The 19,121-nt window shown below is 21.0% G+C and overlaps 4 protein-coding genes, 1 long non-coding RNA gene and 3 other non-coding genes across 9 annotated transcripts; 4 read left to right on the top strand and 4 right to left on the bottom strand.

Moving 5' to 3' along the window:
* Window positions 1-1,375: 1,375 nt before the first annotated feature.
* LOC108002474 (signal recognition particle 19 kDa protein) lies at window positions 1,376-3,244 on the top strand. Its single transcript, XM_017064187.3, has 2 exons — window positions 1,376-1,686; window positions 1,883-3,244. Exons 1-2 carry the CDS (start codon window positions 1,640-1,642, stop codon window positions 2,274-2,276), a joined length of 441 nt encoding a protein of 146 aa, XP_016919676.1. The 5' UTR covers window positions 1,376-1,639; the 3' UTR covers window positions 2,277-3,244.
* Trnap-cgg (transfer RNA proline (anticodon CGG)) lies at window positions 1,383-1,454 on the top strand. Its single transcript has one exon. It is a non-coding gene; the product is annotated as a tRNA-Pro (tRNA).
* LOC133667051 (uncharacterized) lies at window positions 2,592-3,679 on the bottom strand. The gene is made up of 4 exons (XM_062082742.1): window positions 3,638-3,679; window positions 3,053-3,532; window positions 2,872-2,979; window positions 2,592-2,789 (listed from the first exon to the last, which is right to left on the bottom strand). The coding sequence occupies exons 1-4, from the start codon at window positions 3,677-3,679 to the stop codon at window positions 2,685-2,687; spliced, it is 735 nt and encodes a 244-aa protein (XP_061938726.1). The 3' UTR covers window positions 2,592-2,684.
* An 891-nt stretch (window positions 3,680-4,570) lies between these two features.
* On the bottom strand, window positions 4,571-4,642 carry Trnah-gug (transfer RNA histidin (anticodon GUG)). The gene has a single exon. It is a non-coding gene; the product is annotated as a tRNA-His (tRNA).
* A 5,746-nt stretch (window positions 4,643-10,388) lies between these two features.
* Window positions 10,389-12,505, top strand: LOC108002490 (ras suppressor protein 1). Its single transcript, XM_017064210.3, has 8 exons — window positions 10,389-10,630; window positions 11,004-11,054; window positions 11,139-11,259; window positions 11,335-11,453; window positions 11,537-11,619; window positions 11,698-11,812; window positions 11,901-12,033; window positions 12,102-12,505. Exons 1-8 carry the CDS (start codon window positions 10,486-10,488, stop codon window positions 12,184-12,186), a joined length of 852 nt encoding a protein of 283 aa, XP_016919699.1. The 5' UTR covers window positions 10,389-10,485; the 3' UTR covers window positions 12,187-12,505.
* Window positions 12,506-12,842: 337 nt separating this feature from the next.
* Window positions 12,843-12,924, bottom strand: Trnas-gcu (transfer RNA serine (anticodon GCU)). The gene has a single exon. It is a non-coding gene; the product is annotated as a tRNA-Ser (tRNA).
* A 1,981-nt stretch (window positions 12,925-14,905) lies between these two features.
* LOC133667098 (uncharacterized) lies at window positions 14,906-17,798 on the bottom strand. Of its 2 annotated transcripts, XR_009832252.1 has the most exons (3): window positions 17,667-17,798; window positions 17,190-17,585; window positions 14,906-15,820 (listed from the first exon to the last, which is right to left on the bottom strand). It is a non-coding gene; the product is annotated as an uncharacterized LOC133667098 (long non-coding RNA). The 2 variants fall into 2 exon arrangements; XR_009832251.1 differs by lacking the exon at window positions 14,906-15,820 and having other exon boundaries at window positions 17,004-17,585.
* Window positions 15,041-18,780, top strand: LOC108002746 (tubulin alpha-1 chain-like). The gene is made up of 5 exons (XM_062083279.1): window positions 15,041-15,178; window positions 15,616-15,832; window positions 17,177-18,006; window positions 18,190-18,353; window positions 18,437-18,780. The coding sequence occupies exons 1-5, from the start codon at window positions 15,176-15,178 to the stop codon at window positions 18,564-18,566; spliced, it is 1,344 nt and encodes a 447-aa protein (XP_061939263.1). The 5' UTR covers window positions 15,041-15,175; the 3' UTR covers window positions 18,567-18,780.
* The last annotated feature ends 341 nt before the right edge of the window (window positions 18,781-19,121 follow it).

The raw sequence follows: 19,121 nt of genomic DNA, 5'->3' as shown, positions 1-19,121 counted from the left end.
TATTTTATTATAATTTGATTGTATGCTTATTTTATAAGACAAATTTTGATTTTGAATTAGGAATCATTTCTTTGTCGTTTTTTTTAAATACATGTACAATGATAATAAAATGTTATAAAATTATTTATTTAGAAATTATTAATAAATGCACACTATCTATAGAAAAATAATCACATTTTTAGACAGAAAATTTAGAATATAATAATGGAAAGATATGTAATTATAATTACTATAAATAATAAATAAATATTTTGAAAAATTTTTATTTTGATTATTATATATTATTTTTATTATTTATTTTATATGATATCATTTCAAAATAATTTTAGATTAGTTTTTTTGTTTTAACTAATATTGTTTGCATTATATGAATAAATTTCGTGATATGTAAGAAATTTTTTTTTATATTATTATAATATTATATTGAAGAATATTTATTTATTTAATTGCTTTTCTTGGAAATATTTAAAAGATTTATATTTCATATTTATATTTCATATAATCTAATTTTTTTTTTCATCAGTTGATCAGTTGATCAATAGTTAGATCAAATTGTTACAAATAGAGACTTGATTGAAACAAATTCCGTATATAATGATTTTATTGTTTAGTATCTATGTGAAAGTAAACTATGCAAGTTGTACACTTTCACCATTATACGTGATAATTGTTTATTAATCAAGTAATGGGTTCGTATAGTGAAAGTTGAAACTGCTTACAAAAACGTACTTTTCTTCTTTATGTGCAATATGCAATATTTTGAGTATATTTATTAATATTTACAATAATTTTATTAATTAAATGTGAGATATATTAAAATATTGATCAAAAATATTTTTTAAAAATTAACATCATAGATATATTATTATATTGCAAATTTATATATTATTAAAACATTTTGTCTATGCAAAATTTGTAAATTTTAACAATTATGTAGCTAAAAATAAATTGAAAGTAAATAAAATGAAAGTAGAAATTTATAATGGATAATAATTAGATGAAAATTAGAATTATCTAGATCTCATATCAAAATATAAAAAAAAATTGATTATTTTTAAACAAATAAATTCATTTAAATTTATTTCAATTTTAGATAATATTATAATATTTTGCACTTTATATGTATATTTTTATTTATTGATTATTAATAATTAATTTTAATTATAAATAATTAGAAAATATATTTATGTTGTATTTTATTAGAATAAATTAATAAATGAAATAGAAATATTATATGAAATTAAATAATATTAAAAATAATGAATTAATATATCATTATAGATGAATATTCATATAACTTTTAATATTTATTAATTACATATTTATATTAATTAATTATATATTTTATTTATAATTAATATTTTAAAACGTAAATGTTACATGGCTCGTTGGTCTAGGGGTATGATTCTCGCTTCGGGTGCGAGAGGTCCCGGGTTCAAATCCCGGACGAGCCCACGTGATTTTAATTTTATTGCTTTTTTCTTGTTACTATTTTTTTACTGATTTTAATTATATATTTATTATATTAATATTATTATTATTTAACATTTTTTATTTGAATATTCTTTTCATAATAATAAAATATTAAGATAAAAATTATATTATTGATTAGTTTATAGAAGTCTCGATAATATCAAACATGGCGCTTGGATGGAATCCATCAAAAAAACACAGCGATCGTGAAAGGTAAGTTTATTAAAAGATTAACATATTTATTATATTGTTTATAATGTCCCGTATAAAGTTTTTTATTCTTATAATTTAATCATTGTTTTTAAAAAGTTACTTTTAACTGATTTGTATATATATATGAATAACATCTGCTACATAACCTCTTGACATGAAAATGACAGCCCTACAATATATTTTATTTTTATTATAGATGGATTTGTATTTATCCAGTTTATCTAAACAGCAAAAGAACATTAGCAGAAGGACGAAAACTTGCAAAAGATAAATGTGTTGAAAATCCAACACATCAAGAAATTCGTGATGTTTTAGTAGCAGCTGGTTTTAATGTTGGAGTAGAAAATAAATTACATCCACGAGAGCGTAGCAAAGAATTGTTATATCGTGGACGCATCCGCGTACAATTAAAAAATGATGATGGTACTCCTGTAAAATCTGAATTTCCTACTAGAGATTCTGTTTTGGCTTATGTAGGTACCACAATTCCAAAATTAAAAACTCGCCAAGGAAAGCATTCAAGTGGTGAACAGTTTTCACAACCATCAAGTTCATCATCGAAGAAAGGAAAAGGAAAGGGAAGGAGGTGATAAAATATGAAATAACAAATATTAAAAAAATTAAAACTTATAAATATTTTTTATGTGTATTCTAATTAAAATAAGAATTATTTTCATACAAGAAAGATTATATTATCTTCATATCATCTGACAAACAGTTTTGAACTGAATATTGTCCATTTATATATATAAACATTTAATATAATCATTAATTAATAATATTAAAATTCCATATTTATATTTTTAAAAATATATATTTTTAAAAATTTTTAGCAAATTATTTTATTCGTTAATTTTTATTCATTATTCTTATTTCAACTTTGATAATACTATTAATTGTTCATATTTTTTTCTATCTTTATTGTATTTTTTATTGTAATCAAAATTTATTATATTTTTCTGGACATTTAAATTATTTTCTTTGATATTGAAAGATTATTATAATTTTGATTGTTTATTGTGAGGTATATATTTCACAATATAACCGTTAGGATGAGGATGAGGTGCTGAAAGATGAGGTTCAATCATTCTTGATAATGGAATCTGTAAATTAAATATATATATTGAAATTTTTCAAAGTTACTTGCATTTAAAAATAGCAACATATAAGAAAAGTAGTACATACATTATTGTGGAAATTTTTAGGAGTTAATCCCACAATAGGAGTATGTTGTCCAAATGGATACATCAAAGTATTCTTGAAACTTTTTCTTTTTTTAGTAATTTCTAATGCCTGAAAAATTAAATATAATATAATTAATCACAAAAATATATAAATTATATTGTATTATATGTTACTTATTTACTTTATTGATATTTCCAAGAAGTGGTCCATCTGGATGTAATATATTACGGAGTTCTGATCTAGCATGCATTAAATCATTTAATGGTAAACTAGCTGATTTCATCAAACTGCTAGGAATTTCATGTAATGCATTAATATGAGGATGTAAATTAGGATGTAATACAGAATGTAATAAATTATTCCCTAATAGTAACTGTGGTACTCTACTTAATGTATTTAAAGTTGGATGTAAAAGAGAATGTAAATTATGAGAATGTAATGTCGGTAGATGTGATGCTCCAACAATAGAATCAGATGAAGTTGTATTTAAATTTTGTTCATTTACAGATGAATCTGTACTAGACTTATTAGTTGAATTACTTATTTCATTTTCATTTTTTTCACTATCTGAATTGCAATTTCTTTCTCTCACAAAATGTGCATGACCTTTTAATGGTCCTCCAGTAAGAAAATAATTTGCAACTTGATGAGCATCATCTAAAGATTATTAAATAAAATTTAAAAATTAATAATATAAATATATTAATATATTTTGAAATTATTAATAACTACTACTTTTATTTTTTCTAAAATATCCAAATCTTACCAGGTCTGAGATATCGATTAGATCCTGATATACCACGTGCATTTCGAATATGTTTAACCAATTCTTTAGAATTACTATTAAAATTAGATTCTTTTAATTTCTTTTCATAATGTATTTTGTAATCTACATAAACAAATAATATATTATTGTATTTGTATATAATTATAATATATAATTTAACATTTTTCTTATTCTTGTTAAATGGATTAGAAAATGGATTACAAAAATTTATATATGAAATATAATTTTAACTTTTTGTTTATTTTATTATGAATTTATATTACCTCTATAATTATCATATGCATTAGGATGATTGAATGTTATTGAAGTAAGTGATTGTAATTCATCAAATTTAACACAAGAAATATCACATATGAATAACAATATGATATAATATAAAATAAAAACTAATGGTATTAATTTATAGCGCTCCATAATATATTTAAGATTTCAAAAAATTAAATTGTAATAATGATAAAAATACTTTAAAACACAAACTTGCACTGAAATCTGACATGATTGTTCCTGAAATTTATTGACTTTACAAAAGAAAATTTGCTGACAATTTATGAACAAGTCTTTTTATTTATCATAACATGAATGTTTACTTTAATATGCATACACTGTAGAAATGACATCAGAAATTAAATTAAGCAATAATGTAATAATAATTTTTGTAATATGTATTTATGCATATTTATTAATGAAATTTTTTTTTATTTAATTTGCTACTCTTTTGTCATTAATCATTATTTTATAATTCTTGAATTAGTTTTAAAAAAATATAATAAAATACAAAAATTTTGAAATCAAAAAATTATGTTCATTTTATAAAATATTATAGATATACATTCAGTATATAAGCATTCTATAAAATATATCAATTTAAAAATTGAGAAAAAAAATCCTTCCCGTGATAATGTTTTCACACATTGCCGTGACCAGGATTCGAACCTGGGTTACTACGGCCACAACGTAGGGTCCTAACCACTAGACGATCACGGCTATCGAAGGTTATATTTGTTGAGCTTATTTTTCTATATATTTGATATACATATATAATAAAATTAATATAACTATATTTATTGAGATATAAGTAATAAAATATAACATAAATAAATATAATAAATATAACATAATATTTATATAATTAATTTTAATAATTATTTAAAATAAGAACGATTTCATTAATTAATGATCTTGAAGTATATTTTAAGATCAATATTCTGAACAATTTTTTCTTATACATGTCAAAGAATAAAATTAAAACCATCATGTTAAGTTTTAATTTTATTCTAAATGATATTTTAAAAAATATATTCTTTATAATATATATATGTTTATGATATTTTGTTATTCACATATAATATAGTATATATCATTGGTTTGAGGTATTCTAGAGTATATATCACACACTTTTAATCGAATATTATTTTCAAATAATTACTTTTTAATATGATTGAAATATTTTCAATTTAATAAAATAATTAAATAATAAAATAATATATGAGTAATATCTCTAATAATAAACGCAGCAAATTAATATCAGATTGACAGCAGAGGTAATAAGATTTAAAATCAAAATAATGTTCATTTATTTTTTAGCTTCATTTTTGCGATTCGAATTTGTTATTTAAATTAAATAACAAATTCATATCAGATTCATATCAGAATCGGTAAGTATAGTATTTGATATTAAATTGATAACAGAAACATAATAGTCTGTGCATTTTAGATTGACAGTAGAAACACAATAATTCCTATTATCATAAATTATAAATTTAAGTAAGTCTTTTAAATTATTATTATTATTGTTGTTGTAAATATTTGTTTAAATTTGAATAAAGGAAATAAATATTTATATTACTTTTGTTTCATTATTAACATAATAATTAAATATTTATTATTAATATATTTTTAATATGTAATTATAATATATAATTATATTTACAATATATATATATTTTTATATCAGAACAAGAAAATGTATATTTTTAATAAAATATTACAATTATAAAGATTTTTTTCAATTTAGTATATATGAATTTGGTCAAATTGTTTTTTGACCAAATTAATATTTTCAAATTTAAAAGAAATTTTGAAATAAATATTAATATTTATGATTAAAAATAATAATATAGTTTTTTAATATTCAACATTTAATGTTTTATATATATATATATATATATATATATATATATATATATATATCTTGAAAAAACTTTAATTTAATCATCGATATCATATAAGACATGTCATTAAGATACACGTAAATTCAAAATAGATATTCGTATTATTATAAAATACTATATTAATAAGTATATTAATAATATAATAATGATTATATATTATAATAATATATTAATAACTATATTATTTTATAAATTTAATTTATTTCATTAAACAAAAGATAAATATTTATTATCAAAATAATAAAAATATTATATATTATGTATATGTGTATATATATTAACATCGAAAAGATGACGTCAGTATTGAATATTGTCAATACATTTGCTAATAACAAATTAAAACTAGATTACCATTAAAAATAACAGTTTTATCATTATTTGTTTTTTGTTTTGTCATCAAATTTATGTTAAAAATGTTTTTATTATTCATGTTGTTGTTATTGTTTTTATTATATTTCTGCACAAATTCTATTATGTTTTTACTGCAGTTATATTGAATAAATTTCTGATAAATCTATTTTTAGCATTACTTATTATATATATTATTATATAGATTATATATATTATATATTATATATATATTATATATATTATTATTATATAGATTATATATATATATATATATATATATATATATATATATATATATATATATATATAATCTATCTATATGCTATAGAATCAGTTATATTGCAGTCATTATGCTAACAGATTTTGTTATAACAAATTCTGTATCAAATCTGTTGTCTTTTTAATGACAAATTTTTAATTTTTTATCTGCTGAGAATAAATATAACTGATTAAATCATTGCGTTTAAAATTTAAGTTGATAAAATAAAATTCTGCTATTAATCTGACATAAGATGCTAAATTTTCATGGACAGATTCTATTTAATTTCTGTCAATTTATAATCAGTTATATTATTATTTATAATAATATATATACATATAATTTATTTCTCATATAAAACGATTTCTATCTTTAACAGAATCTGTTATATTTCTAATGTCAACAGATATCTGCTAATAGATTCAGATATAATGGATAAAATATGCTTTTCTGAAGACAAATATTGACATCAAAATTTTAAAAACTTGCTGATTTGATTAATTAGAAGATAAATAAGATAATAATTCAATATAAATAAAAAATAAAATATAATAAATAATAATCGATAGAAGTATATATTATTGAATGAAAATTTTGTTTCAATTATTTTTCCTCATAACTAGATCGCAAATTTTTATATATTTATACAAAAATCAAAAATCTACAAAATTGTATAATAATAAACAAAATAATTAAAATATCATTTATTATAATATTTGAAATATGGTATATCTGTAAACTTCATTTCTTTCAATTGTATTTGTAAAAATTGTATTTTGTATAAATCTTCGCAGTCATAACTATTAATATTTTACAAATTATCCATTTCTGCCATTATGGACATTGATTAACTTTAGTAGAATTTCTTATTGGTGTTATTGAAGATGACAATTTTTTAAAATTACTTCCAGCAAGAAATTTCTTCTAAAATACAAATATATTTTATAATAATAATCAATTAATAACAATTAATTTAATCAATACTTACAATTAATCAATACTTCTTATTCTTCAATTAGTATACCTCTTCCATGTAATCGCACATTCTTTATAATAATTAAAATCTATACGAAAATATCTTTAAAGACATAATAAATTTATTAAAAAAACTTTCTCTATTATTTGGTATCATATTTTTAGTGAGAAAAAATAAACATATAACAATTTACCTAATTTCTAAATTGACAGATTGATTTGTAAATAATATGTATATTTCATATGTAGATATTCTAGTATTCATATATTCTATATTCTATAGATATATTCTATATTCTATATTCTATATTCTATATTGGTGTTGATATATTTATGAGACATATAAAGAATTATTTAAAGAATTCTAGAGATCAAAAGTTACTATATATATATAAATATCAGTTCAAAGCATATTAAGTTATAAACAATTGAAATTTGCATTTAGAGTAAGACAGCTTTATTTTTTTATCATTTCATCTAATGCAAACTTATATTGTTTATAATTTAATAAATAAAGGATCATCAATAGATATTTTTATATTTTTATGTAATTGTATAAAAATTGTACTTTGTAACTTTGTATTTACTTTTAACTTTGTATGTAGAATCGATTCTATCTAAAGTTTTTCATAAATATATTAACATATAATATATATAATTGAAATGTATAATTGAGGATATAAAAATATTTTATTTTTTTGAAATCGATATTTCAAAACATAAATCTTTGAATTCTATAAAATATCATATATACTAGATATCGTTTATGTCATTATTATTATAATAAAATATAAAATGGAATTATATTAAATTTTAATTATAAAAATTTAAAAATAACAAATTTGGAGAAAACAAAAATTAAATATTGAAGTATTGAAAACATTTTTTTATTAATTTTAAATTTTTAATAAATTTTTTATTAAATTTTGCGTATGATTTTTTTATAAATAATATATTTGAAGATTTTCCTAAAATAATATCATGATATTTTTCTTGGATAAATGAAATTGTTAAATGAATTGAACAAATCCATCATTGAACTTAATTTAATCTATGTTATATACATTTATTTTATTTTATTTTAATTTATTATCATATTAATTTTTATATTTTTATATTTCTTTATAATTTCTAAAAATATAGAAGTTTCAAGAAAGTATATCAAATTTCATAAATCGAATTAAATAAAATGAACAAAAAAATGTTTTATTTCTGAAAATATAGCTTAAAAATATAAATACATATAAAAATAAAAATACATATAAAAATATGTAAAAATGTATATATAAAATTGATAAATATATTATATTTTGAAAAATTTTAATAAATCACTTCCTTTTCAAATATATTTTCTTACGAAATCGTCAAAAATTTTTATGATAAAAACTATTTATATATCAGGAATATATAATTCGAAAAGAGACAAAATTTTTCTATAATATATAATTATTATATATAATTTATGAAAATAGATATTTTATATGAAAAGAATATAATTTAAATGACATTTAAATTTCTTTTGATATTTATGAAAATATAAATTTTTATATAAATTTTATACACTTATTTATAAGAGATCATTTCTATCCTTTTATAATTAAATTATAATAGTTCTTATAATTAAAACTTTTTACGATATTAAATATTTTTTTATTTAAATTTTTAAAATTCAAAAATATTTAATTTAGCCAAAATTATATATTATTAAATATAATCTTATAAATATAAATATACTCAAATAAAATAAAGTCAATATTTTATCATATTTGACTGATATATTTACACGATTTTTGTTCTTAATTCTTATACAAAACTTAAACTTCTTAGAAAAATTGAAAAATGTCTGCATGTTTACTATCAATAGATTTCCAAATGTTCTTAAAAATAATACAATTAAGCAATATTTAGCAATATGAGCAAAAATAAGCAATATATATTGTCTGACTTTTCAATAATTTTACGTAAAATTATTATTGATCAACAAATAAAATAATTTAATAATTCGTTCGACTTAATAAATATTATATTATATGTAAAAAAATATAACAAATTAATTTAAAATGATTTTAAAATTTCTTTTTCCGATAAAAACTAATAAAAATATTATAAATAGTTTATACTTTATACTTTTATATGAGTAACTTTTGTTTGAATATTTTTTTTTTAATTTTTTCTGAAACATTCAATTAAATAAAATAGACAGCTATAAATATATAATATTATTTAAAAAAATAAAAATAATTTAACTTTCACATAATTCAATAATAGTAATATCCACTTAAAAAATATTAATAATATTAATAACATTAGAATCTGTTTCTCTTGAAATTATTCAAGTTTCATCTAAAATATTTTAAAATTTTATTAAAAACAAACAAAATATTCGAGACAATCAAGATAAATGAGAATGTTAGATATTTCAATAAAAAAATTAGAACATCAATAAATAATTAATTACATATATATTAATTTTTTGTTGAATTTAAATTTGAATTTAGTATTTATGATTCTGAAATAAATATATACAATTCATGCTAAATTTGAATTCTATTATAAATCAATTTTATATATTAAATATTATATAAAAATAATTTATTAATTATATTAAAAATAATAGATCAATTACGATTATAATTTTATGTTAAAAATAATTGATTATTATTTAATTGTTTTTTCTATTGATTCACTTGATGTTGTCTCATTCATTTTGAATCGATAATATCGCATGTGACGCATAAATGATAACAAATGCTATTTCGAACTGTGTAACACAAAGATGTATTAGATGAGAGGTTTATTTGATAACATAATTTATAGTTTTATCTATAATATTGCAAAGGATCAAATGGACTTCAAAATCTATATCAAAAAAATACATTGCTTGTTTATATTTCATCTGTACATATTTTGATTTAAAATTCGTAATAAGTGCGAGCGCCATCTGTTAGTGATCTACAATCACATCTAACAGATAAAATAAAATGAAGTCAGTGAGTTGTACGTTGTACTACAGAAGGTTGTGCGCATGTTTATTTAAAGCTTACTGACGTGTGTGTACAATTGCGCGCGCAATGAATCAGGCACCAGTGTCGTGTATTCCAGCCGGAAAGATGTCAAAGGCAAAGAAGGTGCTCGATGAGGCCCGCGAGATCCAGAATCCAGAGCTGGATCTCGCGGATAAGAGTATCTCAACATTCGAAGAGATGCCAGGATTGCGTGAGTCCTCCATATTCTCATGAGCTCTGTTCCGTTCGCCAAATTAGGCAACTTGTCTTAACTGGTTTTTCGGAGCGGATGAAAATTCGAGGCCATTTGTTGCTTGCCCACGAAGTGGGCGTGTTCACGCATGCGCATAAAATTATTTTAAATAATTTGAAAAAAGATACTATTGTTAATATAAATTGTTTTCATATGTACATTTTTAAATGTTCAAATTAATATGAAAGTTAGCATCATCATTATTTATGATATTATTGATTATATTTATTTGAAATTTGTTTACAATATTAAATTATTTTAAAAAATTGTTTAATATTGTATAGATATTTTTATACTTTTATATTTTTAAAGATATGTTATTCTTTTTCAGTTAATATGATTAATATCACTAGGTTGACTTTAAGTCATAATAAAATTCAAGGTAAATTTATTAAATTTTTATTATAAATTATACTACATTTATATTATAAATTATATTCTATATCTAAATTATTTTTTCTTACAGCTGTACCACCAGGTCTTGCAAATCTAGTCAATTTGGAAATATTAAATCTATTTAATAATCATATTACTGAACTTCCAATTTCATTGTCGCAAATGCCAAAGTTACGAATTCTTAATGTAGGGTATGTTGCTTATGAATTATAATTAATTTGCTAATTATAATTAATGTTGCATATTATTCAAATAATTTTTTATAGAATGAACAGATTAGATGTACTTCCACGCGGATTTGGTGCATTTCCAGTATTAGAAGTTTTAGATTTAACATATAATAATCTAAGTGAGAAGAATTTACCTGGAAATTTTTTTATGATGGGTTAGTATTATATATAATCATATTTAATCATATTTACATAATATAATTTAAAAGCTGATTATAAATAATATATGTTTTTACAGAAACCTTAAGAGCACTTTATTTAGCTGATAATGATTTTGAGTATCTACCTCCTGAAATTGGACAATTAAAAAATTTACAAATTGTAAGTAATAAAATATTTTTATATTGAAATATATTTTTATTTTTATTATTTGCATATAAAATTTAATTTTTATTTTAGCTTGTACTAAGAGAAAATGATCTAGTCGAATTACCAAAAGAAATTGGAGAATTAACAAGATTAAGAGAATTACATATTCAAGGAAATCGATTGACAGTTCTACCTCCAGAAATAGGTATGTACTACAGAAAATAAAATTAAATTTAAAAAATTTAAAAATTTTAAAGAAAGGAAAGAAGAATAATAAAAATTTAATATTTCAGGAAATTTGGATTTAGTAAGTAATAAAGCAGTGTTTAGAATGGAATTTAATCCATGGGTTACACCAATTGGTGACCAGTTGCAAGTAGGCATATCTCATGTTATGGATTACATTCGTTCTGAAACATATAGATAGTAAGTATTGTATATTTTTTTTAAATATATATCATAAAGATATTTTATAAATGCTTATTTCTTTTCAGTGTATATAATCGACACCAAAGTGCTAAAGGACCTCCACCACCAATTGAAAACGACAAGAGTAAGAAAATATCCCGTGTTCGTTAAAATAGAACAGAAAATGTTTAACTAACATTTAAAGATTTGAACTAACATAATTTTTTTTAATTTACTCACTGCCAATAATTTGTAACATATTTGCAATCAAAATGGTGCCTTAACATAGAGATAAATCTTTGAATAATATAAATTTATTATGCATTTGAATTTTTGATCTATAATTATGATATATATATAACATATGTAAATTATATATTATATAATGTATTGTTATATGATTTAAATTTGACAGTTTAATATATAATAAGTACTATTTTTATAATAATTAATCAATTATTATATAATAAACTATATTTTAGAATAACAATTAGAAATTATTTTCATTTGTAGAAGTAGTAATTCCTGATCATATAGTTTTTGTTGCAACATTAATTTCCATTCAGTATTTCTTCTTTTTAAATTATATGTAATTTATTTTCTTTTGGAGATTGCAAATAATTTATTTTTGTTTTCTGTAACTAACATATAAAGAATAATTCTGATAAAAATTTTTCAAATATATTTTACAAATATTTATATACAGCAATATATATTATTTTCATTAATATCTGTATCTAATGACTATGTGGTTATAAATTTTAATTGTAAGTATTTGAAAAATGATAAATTAAATTCCATAAAATGGTTAAAAACAAAAAATAAATCGACGAGGATGGGATTCGAACCCACGCGTGCAGAGCACATTGGATTAGCAGTCCAACGCCTTAACCTCTCGGCCACCTCGTCCTATTTATACGTATTGAAAAAATGTCTTTACAACAGGGGTGATTATACCCTGTCGAAAAATTATATATTATTTAATTAAGACTATAACTATAAAAAATATATATAACATAATAATATTCGATAACTTACAAAATCTTAAAACTACTTCTAATTTTACAGAAAACAATATTGAAATAAAAATTAATATAATAATTTATTTATTTTAAATTAATTATATTATTTGAAAAATAATATATATATAATAATATATATTCTATTGATCATAAGTGCAAAATATTATATTGTACTTGTATTGTACTTGTATATTATATTATACTTGTATATAAAATATATACAAGTTATATTATACTTGTATAAAATATAATATAACATGTTATATATTAAATGTAAAATGTAAGAATGTATAATGAGATGAAAGGAATAAAAAAGTGAAATGGAATAGTAAATAATAAAATTTCAATAATATTTATTTTGTTATAATAAGTAGGTAATGTAATATATATATAAACTAATAATATATTGTTATATAATAAATAAATATTATTATTAAATGATATTATTAAATAATTATTTTATCATTTATTTTTAACTCCAATCAATTTCTAATCTTTCAAATTTCTATTAATTCTATATTCTCTATATCTTCCTTATATAATATATGTTATGACATAACGATAAATGTTAATAATTTGATAAAATTTTAATACTTATAAAATATACTAAATTTCTTAAGATTCACATAGAAAATTTAAAAAATTATGACAGATTAATTTTTTCAAAATTAAATTTTTAAAGTTAAAAAATTGTTTTTATTTTATATTAAATGTAATTTATTCGAAATATAAAAATATTAAATGTATTAGGATGTCCTATAAGTTTCTTTCGCACTACGCTAGGAATGAATTTAAGTAGCTATATTTATATAAATATGCAGGCTTATTTATTTCCCATCATAGCATCTTTTTCAATCTCAGCGTTCTTTTAAAGTACGTTTCGTTGATGACATAGTTTTAAAAAAGACTTTTTTCTACACCGTTCAATATGGATAGCCAAAGAAACCATTTGTACCATGTTATGCTTCATTGCTTTAAAAAAGGTAATAATTGCAAATGATATTGCAGACGAGATTTGTACTGTTTACGGGAGTGGTACTACTATTACAACCATCCGCAATTGGTTTAAGAGATTTAAAGTTGATAATTTTGACTTTAAAGATGAAGACTGCAGCGATCGACCAATAACGACAAATACGGATCTTATCAAGGCCATGCTCGCTGAAAATCCACGATATAATATACAAGAGATAATAGACGCCACTAACATAGAATAACGGTACATAATCAGGATGGAATATATTAATCGATATAAAGTTAGGATTTCACAGCTATTGACGGAAATTCGTTTTATGAATATCTTTACATGCGATATGCTTCTCCAGCAAGATAAAAGAGATTCTTTCTTAAAGAGACTTGTCATTGGAGACGAGATTTAGATTTTGTCAAAATGTATATTGAAAATGCATTTTGTTCAAGGACAATAGACTGTCGCGAAGCTTGGACTTCACCCGAAGGAAGTTTTGTCCATTTAGGAGGTAGGATTGAAAAGGTGTAATCTACTACGAGCTCCTTCCTCAAAGTGAAACCATCAATTCTAAATACTGTAATCAGCTTAATAGATTGAAAGCAGAAAAACGGCCAAAATTGGCAAACCGATGAGACGTCGTTTTTTATCACGACAATGTAAAACCGCATGTTGCATTGACTGTAAGACTATTATAAAAAGCTATTACAGTTTGATTGGGACGTTATATCGCAACCTACGCATTCAACTATTACTTGTTCTTGTCATTAAAAAATTTTCTCCATGATGAGTTTTAATCAGTAAGCGAAATAAAAACGTACTTCGATGAATATTTTTTTTAAGCAAACACAAAAAATGTTGGAAAGAGGGAATAATGAGAGAAGATGATAAAACAGAACAGTTCATATATAATCATATATAATTCATAAAATCAATCTTAAACAACAAATATCGCGTATTCATTTCATATCAGAAAAAAGAAGGAAATTTATGGGACACCCTAATAATTTATTGAGAGATATTATATAAATTTTTAATGAAACTATCGTTTCTTAGCAACAAAAACAAAATTTTTTAACAGAATGTATCGTTGATTCAATTGAATTCGGACGTTCATCCTGTCAACGTTTGTCTCACCTTATTTTCCATCGAAAATCAATAATTCGCCACAATGGTAATTATTAATTTATTTAATGTTATTATATATAACTAAAATAATAATTCAAATAATAATTTATAAAATAAAAACTTAAGATTTTAAAATCCTCCTAACTTATACAAAAGATTTACATTTCTTATTTTATTTATTATCAATTTAATTATATTTTTAACAATTTATTACGAAACATTAATAATTAATTGCTATTACATTGTTATTAATAATTAATAATTATATAATTATAAATTATACATATATTATACATTAATAATTATACAAATAATATATTATTAATAGCAATTAATAACATTCAAAAATTATATTTAATAATTCAAGAAGAATAGAATTAATATGAGTGGTAGATTTAATATCAAAAAAATAAATATTTAATAAGATCAAGAAAAAACATGAAATAAGATTAAGATAAACTTAAGAAAAAAATTATTTTTTAGCGTGAAGTACTGTCAGTTCATATTGGCCAAGGCGGCGTCCAAATGGGCAATGCTTGTTGGGAATTGTATTGTCTTGAACATGGCATACAACCCGATGGCATGCTTCCACCTACAAGTTGTTCCAGCGACGAGGGTTTTCAAACTTTCTTTAGCGAAACTGGTGGTGGGAAATATGTTCCACGAGCGGTATTTTTGGATCTTGAACCTACAGTTATTGGTATACCAATTTATATGAATTTTCATATAAAAATAATTGATTAATAATTTTATAAGTGTGATAATTTGAATTTTAATTATATAATAATTAAAAATTAATATCATTGATAATTATATAAGTAAAAAGTTTACATTTTTATTCAAATATTATATAATATTAATATAATATTTATATAATATTTTTTTATAGAATACCTTTGAAAGATAATTCTTTGAAACAAATATAAAAACAACATTGAAACAAAAATGCCAATCGAAACTTATTTGTTATTTGTTATTGTATATTTGTTAAGTTATAAACAATTTATATTTGCAATAGATGAAGAGAAACAACAAGATCTCTAACTTATAAGAATAGAAATATAATTTTATTTTGTTTCGTCTATTTCGTAAAGTTAAATTATTCATAAATTAATAAATAAGTTTCAATCAATATTTTTGTGTATCAAAATCTTTTATTTTTTTCATCTTTTAGATATAAATTAATATATAAATTTTATATATGTAAAATTGGTTTTTACATATACATACACAGTATATATATATATAAAATACGACTGAATCATACATATAAGCAATCATTCTTCATAAAAAAATTAAAAAAACTATAGAATAAATTTTTTTCATCTGAGATAATCAATTTTTTTTTAATTTTTGAGATCAAATTTGAATATCTATTATATGTGTATATAATTATAATTAAAACATGATTTGATAAATCGCTGTTTAACATTAATAATATATAATTTAAATATAAAAATTTTAAACAAAAAATTTTTTAAAATTTATATTTTTGAAAATATTAATAAATATATATATAATCTCATTAATTAATTATTAATTATTGTGATTTTTGATTTTATATGATAAATTTAAAAATATATTGTAAATTTAATTGTGCCACAATTACACCATTGAAATAATGACTAACATTATATTTATATGATATTATGTTTATAACAATGTTTATATGATATTTTTAAGGAATGAAATTCAAGAAAAAACAGAAAAAACAGAAAAACAAGAAAAACAAATATTTTTACGAATACAATACATATCAATGAATCATAACTTAGTCTTAATTGCATATAATAATACATATAATATAATAATTTTATATAATAGATTTTTAAATTAAATTATCTTTAAAATTAAATTTCAGATGAAAAAAATTTATTTTATAATTGTCTTTTATTCACTTAAAATAATATTGTATATATATATGGTACATAAATGTTCAATAAATAGTTTTCATATTTTATTGTATTATATATGTTATTTTAAAAAAAAAATTTTTTTAATATTCAAAAAAAAAATATTCGATGTTTATAATTTTTTTTTTCAGATGAAGTACGAACTGGAACTTATCATCAATTGTTCCATCCCGAACAACTAATTTCTGGTAAAGAAGATGCGGCAAACAACTATGCTCGAGGCCATTACACTCTGGGAAAAGAAATAATCGATCTAGTCCTTGACAGAATTCGCAAGATCGCCGACATGTGTACCGGTCTTCAAGGTTTCCTTATTTTCCACGCATTTGGAGGTGGCACAGGTTCTGGATTCACCAGTCTATTAATGGAACGACTTTCCATGGATTATGGCAAAAAAGCCAAGCTTGAATTTGCAATTTATCCTTCTCCGCAAATTTCCACTGCAGTAGTAGAACCTTATAACGCCATCTTAACTACACATACAACCTTAGAACATTCAGATTGTGCTTTCCTCGTGGATAATGAAGCGATCTATGATATCTGTAGGAGAAACTTGGATATAGAAAGACCCACTTACACAAATTTAAATAGATTAATTGGTCAAATAGTATCCTCTATTACGGCTTCATTGAGATTTGATGGGGCATTGAACGTCGATTTAACTGAGTTTCAAACGAATTTAGTCCCATATCCGAGGATTCATTTTCCCTTAGCCACTTATGCGCCAATTGTTTCGATCGAAAAAGCTTATCATGAGCAACTGACAGTGATGGAGTTGACGTCATCTTGTTTTGAACCAGCTATGCAAATGGTAAAATGTAATCCTCAGAGAGGAAAATATATGGCATGCTGTTTACTATATAGAGGAGATGTGGTACCGAAAGATGTAAATGCATCTATTGCGACTATTAAAACAAAGAGAGCAATACAGTTTGTCGATTGGTGTCCTACAGGATTTAAGGTAGAATGATAAATATTTTATGTATAATTATTTTATATTTTGTGCTTTATTATATTATTTTAAATATTTTTAAATTATTTAAAATTTTTCGTTAATTTAATGTATTGAAAATCTTAATGTTAAAAAGAGTTAGTTTATATTAGTTTATTATTATATTATTTTGAATTCATTATTTACTATTAGGTAGGAATTAATTATCAACCACCAACAGTGGTACCTGGTGGTGATCTTGCTAAAGTACAACGAGCTATGGCAATGCTTGCAAATACTACTGCAATTGCCGAAGCATGGACGAGATTAAATAGAAAATTTGATTTAATGTTTGGGAAACGTGCATTTGTTCATTGGTAAATTTTCATTGATCAGAATGCGAAAAAGAATGGATAAACAATTTTTTTCAATATTTAATTTTTTCGATCATAAACTTTAGGTATGTGGCTGAAAGTATGGATGAAAGTGAATTTAATGAAGCCAGAGAAGATTTGGCTGCATTAGAAAAGGATTACGAAGAAGTAGGCATGGATTCGACAGACGCAGGCGAGGGTGAAGATGAAAATTAATCTCACATGAAATCACATCTAATATTTTTGACAGGAATGATTTAAATGAACGGCGAATTCATATGTTTAATTGTTTTGTATAAATTATACATTGTTTTTGGTGGATTTTATTATTGATTCTATACATTGTTTTAATAGGTAGTTTTATTTTTAATGTACATATACACATTTTTAGAATTTTATTGTAAATAAAATTTTATATTTTTTTTAAAAATTGTTTTTTCATTAATTGTAATTTAAAAAAAAAGTTTTAAATTTTAAGTTTCAAAAACTTAAAAGAAGATGATTTTAAATTTTATTGCATGTTTAAATCAATTAAAAAATATAAATAAATAAATTTTCGGTGAATTTTTAATAATTTTTTCTTCAACAATTTTTGTTGAAAAAAAAGTATGCTGTTTTCAAATCATTGTACACAATATCTTGAATTTTGAATTTTTAATCAGATTCGTTAGATCTCAAAATTTTAGTTATTAATTTTAACTTTTGACCATATTTTTTAAATTTTTTATCTATTATACACGTATATAAAATTCAATGGTAAAAATATCAAAA

Source organism: Apis cerana, linkage group LG12 (assembly GCF_029169275.1).
Source record: "Apis cerana isolate GH-2021 linkage group LG12, AcerK_1.0, whole genome shotgun sequence".
Lineage (NCBI taxonomy): Eukaryota > Metazoa > Arthropoda > Insecta > Hymenoptera > Apidae > Apis > Apis cerana.
Note: the sequence above shows the minus strand (reverse complement) of the source record. Positions and strands in the feature narration are given on the sequence as shown.

Excerpts from the sequence above, each read along its gene's own strand:
- LOC133667051 (XM_062082742.1), bottom strand. The coding sequence starts at position 3,679 with ATGCACGTGGTATATCAGGATCTAATCGATATCTCAGACCTG. Across the intron at positions 3,533-3,637 it reads TAATCGATATCTCAGACCTG|TTAGATGATGCTCATCAAGT; the intron begins GTAAGATTTGGA and ends ATTTAATAATCT. Across the intron at positions 2,980-3,052 it reads TTCTTGGAAATATCAATAAA|GCATTAGAAATTACTAAAAA; the intron begins GTAAATAAGTAA and ends TTAATTTTTCAG.
- LOC108002490 (XM_017064210.3), top strand. The coding sequence starts at position 10,486 with ATGAATCAGGCACCAGTGTCGTGTATTCCAGCCGGAAAGATGTCAAAG. Across the intron at positions 10,631-11,003 it reads CGAAGAGATGCCAGGATTGC|TTAATATGATTAATATCACT; the intron begins GTGAGTCCTCCA and ends ATTCTTTTTCAG. Across the intron at positions 11,055-11,138 it reads AAGTCATAATAAAATTCAAG|CTGTACCACCAGGTCTTGCA; the intron begins GTAAATTTATTA and ends TTTTTCTTACAG.
- LOC108002474 (XM_017064187.3), top strand. The coding sequence starts at position 1,640 with ATGGCGCTTGGATGGAATCCATCAAAAAAACACAGCGATCGTGAAAG. Across the intron at positions 1,687-1,882 it reads AAACACAGCGATCGTGAAAG|ATGGATTTGTATTTATCCAG; the intron begins GTAAGTTTATTA and ends TTTTTATTATAG.
- LOC108002746 (XM_062083279.1), top strand. Across the intron at positions 15,833-17,176 it reads TCTTGAACCTACAGTTATTG|ATGAAGTACGAACTGGAACT; the intron begins GTATACCAATTT and ends TTTTTTTTTCAG. Across the intron at positions 18,354-18,436 it reads AAACGTGCATTTGTTCATTG|GTATGTGGCTGAAAGTATGG; the intron begins GTAAATTTTCAT and ends CATAAACTTTAG.